Genomic DNA, 8,561 nt, shown 5'->3' with positions numbered 1-8,561 from the left:
ACAAGAGGAAAAAAATCACAGCCACAAGGCGTTATTTTGGAATTCATTCAAAATAAGTCGTCGAGTCGTCTGTCGTTCGTCAACGTATCCATCCATCTATCTATCCGCAGTTGGGCCAAAATGATTTAGGCAATGTTGAAGGTTGGAGTTGGAAGGCATGTCGTCGTATGAATGAAAATGGAATCAATGTTTCACTTAAGGCACCATGGATGGTCGATGAAAATGGAATTGGATTTTTCGTTATGGGGTATGAGTACGTACTGAGAGTTACAGGAAGCAATATTGGAGAATGAACATGTGTATCACCGGTGTCGTCTGTCGGTTTTTTTTTTGGGGTTCAGGTGTGTTGTTTATTGAACAATGTTCATAGCAGTGAAATCAATGTTATTTGAAGAAATTGTCGGGAGCAGCAGAAACAGCAACAGCCGGAGCACATCCGCAACCGCATCTCCAACGACCAACAACACGAATGCCATCATCATCATTGGCGGCTACAGTAACAATCATTGCCGCTTGCGGGAGTATAGGGGGCGGAGCGGTTGGTTAGAGGTAGAATGTTGGAAAAAATGTAAATTTAATAAAAACAGACAAATATTTTGATTGAAGAATCAATCCATTATGGCAAAGATGAGTGGGACAATAAATTAAATTTATTTTCTCTGTTATGTTTGTTTGCCTTCTTCTTTCGCCTTCAAAAATTGAAATCGAAAGTGGGTAATAGGGAATAATGCACTATCCTGGGGATAAAAGGATTTATTAACAAGGACACACTCAAGATAAGTAATTTTATTGGATGACAAGCAGTGGACAGGAAATCAATTAGGGGAAGGGAAGAAGAAGAGAAGAAGAGGAGCAAGGGAAGAAGAGGAGCATGAGAAGAAGAGGAGCAAGGGTAGAAGAGAAGCAAGGAAAGAAGAAGAGCAAGGGAAGAGGAGCAAGGAAAGAAGAGCAAGGGAAGAAGAAGAGCAAGGGAAGAAGAGGAGCACGGGAAGAAGAAGAGCAAGGGAAGAAGAGGAGCAAGGAAAGAAGAGAAGCAAGGGAAGGAGAAGAGCAAGGGAAGAAGAGGAGCAAGGGAAGAAGAGGAGCATGAGAAGAAGAGGAGCAAGGAAAGAAGAAGAGCAAGGGAAGAAGAGGAGCAAGGAAAGAAGAAGAGCAAGGGAAGAAGAGGAGCAAGGGAAGAAGAGGAGCAAGGGAAGAAGAAGAGCAAGGGAAGAAGAGGAGCATGAGAAGAAGAGGAGCAAGGAAAGAAGAAGAGCAAGGGAAGAGGAGCAAGGAAAGAAGAGCAAGGGAAGAAGAAGAGCAAGGGAAGAAGAGGAGCACGGGAAGAAGGGGAGCAAGGGTAGAAGAGGAGCAAGGAAAGAAAAGGAGCAAGGGAAGAAGAGGAGCAAGGGAAGAAGAGGAGCAAGGAAAGAAGAAGAGCAAGGGAAGAGGAGCAAGGAAAGAAGAGCAAGGGAAGAAGAGGAGCAAGGGAAGAAGAGGAGCATGAGAAGAAGAGGAGCAAGGAAAGAAGAAGAGCAAGGGAAGAAGAGGAGCAAGGAAAGAAGAAGAGCAAGGGAAGAAGAGGAGCAAGGGTAGAAGAGGAACAAGGGTAGAAAAGGAGCAAGGGAAGAAGAGGAGCACGAGAAGAAGAGGAGCAAGGAAAGAAGAAGAGCAAGGGAAGAGGAGCAAGGAAAGAAGAGCAAGGGAAGAAGAAGAGCAAGGGAAGAAGAGGAGCACGGGAAGAAGAAGAGCAAGGGAAGAAGAGGAGCAAGGGAAGAAGAGAAGCAAGGGAAGGAGAAGAGCAAGGGAAGAAGAGGAGCAAGGGAAGAAGAGGAGCAAGGAAAGAAGAAGAGCAAGGGAAGAAGAGGAGCAAGGGTAGAAGAGGAACAGGGGAAGAAAAGGAGCAAGGGAAGAAGAGGAGCATGAGAAGAAGAGGAGCAAGGAAAGAAGAAGAGCAAGGGAAGAAGAGGAGCAAGGAAAGAAGAAGAGCAAGGGAAGAAGAGGAGCAAGGGAAGAAGAGGAGCAAGGGAAGAAGAAGAGCAAGAAATGAACAGAATGAATGTGGGATGCCAACGGGTGTTATCGGCTTTGATTTGGTGGGTTATGGTATAGCGGACTATAACACCTCTGTTATATATTTGTTATTTCATACCAATGGTTTTCAAAGGAGTTATTTTCAGACTATTCTTATCTGTCCCCCAACCATTAATGTTCCCCTTAAGAAGCTCATTGACCCGTCTTAAATCTACAATACATGTAACCTTCGCGTGGTAGGGGTTTCCTGCTTTCGGAATGAAAATGACTTTCGTGTCCCTCCATCCCACAGGTATGTATGACATTATAATACAAGCAGAGTATATCTCCCTTAGCCAAGGAACCAGCCCTGATACATCATCAGGGCCTGGCGATTTAAAAGAGTCGAAACTTCTTATCGCCTTAAGGATTTTCGGCTCAGACACAGGGACCCTCCCCCTTACGCTTATTTTCAGAAACTCCAGATCTCGTAGATGGGTAGTTCCCTTTTACGCGAAATTTTGTGTGCTCTTTTATAGTAACCTGAAAACTAAAATTTGGTATCCAAGTTTCGGATGGAGTACCTAAGGGGTACGCCCCAACCCACCGGGTGGACCCCTTATCCTTAGTTTCAGAAACTTCAGATCTCGGAGATGGGTGGTCCGATTTAAGCGAAATTTTGTTTGCTCTTTTATAGTAACCTGAAAACTAAAATTTGGTATCCAAGTTTCGGATGGAGTACCTAAGGGGGACGCCACAACCCACCGGGCGGACCCCTTACCCTTAGTTTCAGAAACTCCAGATCTCGGAGATGGGGTGTCCGATTTAAGCGAAATTTTGTGTGCTCTTTTATAGCAACCTGAAAACTAAAATTTGGTATCCAAGTTTCGGATGGGGTACCTAGGGGGGACGCCCCACACCACTACAGAGCACACAAAATGACGAGCATAACAATATGGGGCTCAAATGAAAACTCTTTGGAAGTACCGCACGAATCTGATATCAATATTCGGGGAAAAGTTCCTATGGGGCCTCCCTACCCCATATATATGGTGCTCAAATAAGAGATAATTTAGAGAGTAGAATACGAAGCTGATATATATTTTCAGAGAAAATCACTGACCGCCAAAATGGACATGTTTGCCGATTATGCAAATATGAAGCGCAAATGAAAGGTATTTTGGAGTAGACCACGAATTTGACATCAATATTCGGAATCAACTGTCTAGGGGACTTCCCATGTTATGGGGTAACAACTCCCAAATAGGACGTATTTGCTCACCACGACAATTTGGGTCTTAAAGACACAAAGCGGACATATTTTCTGAATTATGCAATAAGGGGTTTAAATGAAAGCTATTTGAGATTAGAAAATGAATTTGATATCCATCTTTGGGGGGCAATATGGGGTTCAAATAAATGATATTTGAGAGTAGAGCACGATGCTGATTTATTTTCAGGGCTAAGTGTTTGGGGGACAACCCCACTCTCCAAAACGCATCTAAATCGGACATATGTCAATGTGGGGCTGAAATGAAAAATATGGGGGAGTCGAGCATGAAATTGATACCCATTTTCGGTACCAATTTTCTGGGGGTCTAAAGCTACACAAAAACATAACACAAACAGCAATTATTTATTGACCATCGTAATATGGGGCTCAAGTAAAGGTGTTTGGGAGTAGAATACGAATGTAATTGGGACACCGCCCCTTCCCCAAGAGAACAAATTTACCCACCAAATGAAAGGTATTTGAAATTAGAAAACGAATATGATAACCAATTTTGGGACCAAGTGTTTGGAGTACGCCTCAATCACATAAACTTCCCTCTAATTAATGGCAATATGGGTTAAAATAAATGGTATTTGAGAGCAGAGCAAGATGCGGATATTTTTTTCAGTACCAAGTGTCTGGGGACCAACTGACCCCGAAAACACCCATAAATCGGACGTACATATTTACGGGTCAATATGGGACTCAAATGAAAGGTATTTGGGAGTAGATTACGAAATTCATACCCACTTTTGGGACCGCGTTTCTGGGGGTCCACACCAACCCCAAAAACCAACCAATGTGCATTTTTTTATATAAAAATCAATTTGTGTTTGTTTGTAGGTTTGTTTGTATGTTTGTGTGTTCCTTATAGACTCAGGAACGGCTGAACCGATTTTCTTGAAATTTTTACAGGTGGTGCATAATGATCCCATGGTGAAAGTAGGGTACTAAATTTTTTGATATCTGAAGGGGGGCGGACTCTCCCCCTTACCCTAATTTTCAGAAACGCCAGATCTCGGAGATGGGTGGTGCGATTTGAGTTTTGTGTGCTCTCATATACTAACCTAAAAATAAAAATTTGGTATCCAAATTTCGGATGGGGTATATAGGGGGGCCGCCCCACCCTAAAACCTACCAAACATATATTTGGACCAATCACGACAATATGGGACTCAAATGAAAGGTATTTAGGATAAGAAAACGTATCTGATATCCAATTGTCGAACCAAGTACTAGGGGGACCACCCCAACCCCCAAAACACCCCTAAATCGTACATATTTACCGACCATGGCAATATGGGACTCAAATGAAAGGTATTTGCGAGTAGAATACGAATCTGATATCCAAATGTGCGAACACGTTTCTGGGGGTCCACCCTTTCCCCAAAACACCTCCCCAACTGGACTTATTTACTGACCATGGCAATATGGGGCTTAAATAAAAGGTATTTGAGTGTAGAATTAGAATCTGATATCCAACTATGAGACCAAGTGTTTGGAGGGCCGCCTCCCCCCAAAAACCTCCCCCCAAAGGGACACATTTACGACCATAGCCACATGGGGCTCAAATGAAAGGTCTTTGGGAGTAAAGCACAAATCTGATATCAATATTCGGGAAAAGTGTCCACAACTGACTTTTGCAATATGAGGCTCAAATAAGAGGATTTCTAGAGTGGAACACTGACTAAACAATTAGTCAAGCGATATACTATATTCGTAGCATTGTATTTCACTAAAAGCTCTTTAATTGTCGAAAATAAATATTCCAAGTAAACTTTTGTTCCATATAAATTAAAAGAAGGCGCAGCGGAGTGGGCCCGGGTCAGCTAGTTTATTATAAAACTTAGTGCCGATTTGTATTTTAATTCTCCCGAAGCATGGGAAAATTAAAAGTAAAAACAACGGCCATATAACGATAACACATCGCAATGATGTCACCATTACAACATTCATGTAATCGATATATGACACCTTGGTAATATCATAATTTTATTGGCCAATAATGCGTGACAAAGAAAAAAGGTTTCAAATTTCTCTAAATATGCATTTATTAAATGACATCTCCTCAAAACACGGGGCCTACAACATTTTATTGCTCCATGGAGAGAATCCATAAAAAGGTATGTTGAAGTTGTAAACACAGTTACCCTTCAACCCAAGAAAAATGCATAACGCCTGCGCAATCAGTTATGCATTCAATGACAAAAGCTACACAGTAGAGATCATCCAAAGATATTCCAATGCAACGCCACCACATCACTTGATTTAAATTCATAATTTGTCAAGTTTTATAGATTTTAATGGTTTTGAGCTGCTCTCGTTAAAACTTAATCTCTTGTTAATGGTTTATCCAGACAGCCAAACATATTCATAATTTATTTATGATATTATAATCGTGTTTCCCAGTTCAGCTCTTCAAAGACAAAAATGAAAACTCTGGGATTTACTGTAAATTTAATTCGAGCCTCATACTAAACGAAAAATTAGGGATCTACCCACAACTTTGATTAAAGAAAAAAGTACAAAACCCCATTTAATCACCAGACATAAGGCGACAAATGAAAATGAATTCCCATACTGCTTGTCTACCACCCATGGAGGGCGGAAAATCTCAAAAAAAAAAAATCATGGAAGAATGAAAGACCTTGCAGCTTCTCAGACACTCAGCTCTGTTCAATTGTCAAGCGTCGGACACATTCAAATCGATGTTCAAATGATTGTTACGCGTGGCGGACATCAGCAGGAGAAGCACCATCCAGGCTCAAAACAATGACATGAACAGTGACAACGCTAACGACAATGATTATGGTGGATGAGAGACAAGCATTCAACATTCGACCATGAATAGGAAAAACGACAACGGGTCCCTCACTAATGTTGACCATCAGTGTCTGCCTGCCACCCATAGACCAAACAACAGCAGAATAAACGAAAAAGAAGCGGTGGCGTGAAAAACCATTGATGCGACCCTCAAACACTTCTGGCTGGGGAATGAGAACAAGTGTTCCTTCCCTACAAGACAACAAAAGATGGTTGTGTCAAAAGAAAACATGAAAATCAATATAACCGTAACCAAAATGCTAAGCAATTGAGATTTATTTTTCGATTCTATACAATGCTTGCTTACCTCCAAGAAGTCACGAGAATATTCAACTTTTGTTGTACAATTTTGTGTTCCGAATGCCATTTTCGTTGGGAAACCCTGAAAAACAAATTAAAATTATTGAAAAAATTAGTTTAACCCAAACATATTACTTTTGGTTTGGGGGAGGGGTTATATTCACAACGTCTATAGGAGAGCGCAATGTATACATAGGTGGTGATGGGAATATTACAGAGCCACTCTCCGATGACGGTAACGATTTTGTACTACCTATACGCACGAAAACTATTCATTAGTCATAAACGAAATTTTCAACAACCGAACTTCATTTGTGATCAACGTTTTACTTTGTTTACGAAAAAATTCTAAAAGCTCAAATGATAAATTCATGATATGCGCCATATAAATTCTTGCGAATTTTTATACCCATCCCCATTCCAGGGATTGAGATCTGTTTTAGACTGCCTGACCATAATACGGTCCTGCAGGCGGAGATCCGGGGTAAATGAAAGGGCAAACGATTTGGAGGTGAAGACCAGAGGACGGCCGTCAGTAAACTTGTTCCATATAGACTCAAAAACGGCTGAACCGATTACCTTGCAATTTTCACAGAATGTGTAGGATGGTCTGGAAGGAAACATATAATTTTTTGATATCGGGAGGGGGCGGTCCCTCCCCCTTACCCCACAAGTACTAACCAAAGAAAAAAAATAGACCGATCGGGGCAATATAGGATTCCAATGAAAGGTATTCAAGAGTAGATTACAAATTTCATATTAAAAGTTGGGCCCAAGTACCTGGCGGGCCACCCCAGTCCCGAAACCCCTTAAAATAGGTTTATTTGACGATCACGACAATATGGGACTCAAATGAAAGGTATTCGGGAGTAGATTACGAATATGGTCAGGAAGTAGGAATAGGCTTTATAACTTATTGATAACGGAAGGGGGGGGGGGGGGGGGGCCCTCTCTCGTTACCCCAAAAACATCACAAAAATCAAAAGTGGAACGATAAGGACAATATTGGTATCAAATGAAAAGTATGTGGGAGTAGATAACGAATCTGGCATACAAATTCATGTCGAAGTATAGGGGGTCACCCCACCTCCACAAAAACGCCCAAAATGGGCACATTAGCCAATCACGGATATATGGGACTCGGTTTGTTTGTTCCGACTGAAAAACCGATTTTCTCGAAATTTTCGGATAATGTGTAGGTTGGTCTGGAAGCAAACAAAAGCTGTATAACTTTTAGGTATCGGAAGGGGGACGGACCCTCCCCCTCATGCCACAACCCAAAATCAAAAGTGAACCGATCGGGAGAATGTAGGTATCAAATGAATGGTATTGGAGAGTAGAATACGTATGTGATATTAAAATTTGAGTTCATGTACACATTGGGCAGCCCCAACCCCAAAACTCCCCCAACATGAAGCTCAAATGAAAGGTATTCGGGAGTAGATCTTGAATCTGGCATACAAAATCCGATCGAAGTATAGGGGGTCACGCCACCCTTCAAAAACGCCATTAGACCCATTATGACTATATGATACTTGTACGTTTTCATAGATTTTGTACGTTTGGCTGAATAGAAACATGGGCTATATAATTTTTAGATATAGGGTGGAGGCAGACCTGATATGATAACTGATATTGCCCCCATACAAACCGATGCCCAAATTTGACTTCTTAAGGCCATAGAAGCCTCAATTTTCATCCGAATTTCATCTGAAATTTGGAACAACGAATTATTACTTTTAATATCCACGCTAAGAATGATCCGAATCGGTGTATAAACAGATATAGCCCCTATATAAACCGATCCCCAGATTTGACTTCTAGAGCCTTTAGAAGCCTTAATTTTCCTCCGATGTGGATGAATTTTGGAAAAAAGCCTTATATTATGAGTTTCAATAACCACGCTAAGTATGATCCGAATTGGTTTATAAACTGATATAACCTCCATATAAACCGATCCCCGGATTTGACTTCTTGAGCCCTTAGAAGCCTCAATTTTCATCTGATTCGGCTGCATTTTGGAAAAAAAGACTTATGTTATGATTTCCAACATCCATGCCAAGTATGATCCGAATCGGTCTATAAAGAGATACAGTCCACATATAAACCCATCCCCGGATTTGACTTCTTCAGTCATTAGAAGCCTATATTTTCACCAAATTTGGCCCAAAAC

The 8,561-nt window shown here is 41.3% G+C and overlaps 1 protein-coding gene across 1 annotated transcript; it reads left to right on the top strand.

The window, feature by feature from the left end:
- Positions 1 to 360: 360 nt before the first annotated feature.
- On the top strand, positions 361 to 5,743 carry LOC131996987 (uncharacterized). Its single transcript, XM_059367207.1, has 3 exons — positions 361 to 549; positions 805 to 1,571; positions 5,680 to 5,743. The coding sequence occupies exons 1-3, from the start codon at positions 361 to 363 to the stop codon at positions 5,741 to 5,743; spliced, it is 1,020 nt and encodes a 339-aa protein (XP_059223190.1).
- The last annotated feature ends 2,818 nt before the right edge of the window (positions 5,744 to 8,561 follow it).

This window comes from Stomoxys calcitrans, chromosome 4 (genome assembly GCF_963082655.1).
Source record: "Stomoxys calcitrans chromosome 4, idStoCalc2.1, whole genome shotgun sequence".
Lineage (NCBI taxonomy): Eukaryota > Metazoa > Arthropoda > Insecta > Diptera > Muscidae > Stomoxys > Stomoxys calcitrans.
The sequence above is the reverse complement of the archived record's forward strand: the minus strand, read 5'-3'. Positions and strand labels throughout refer to the sequence as shown.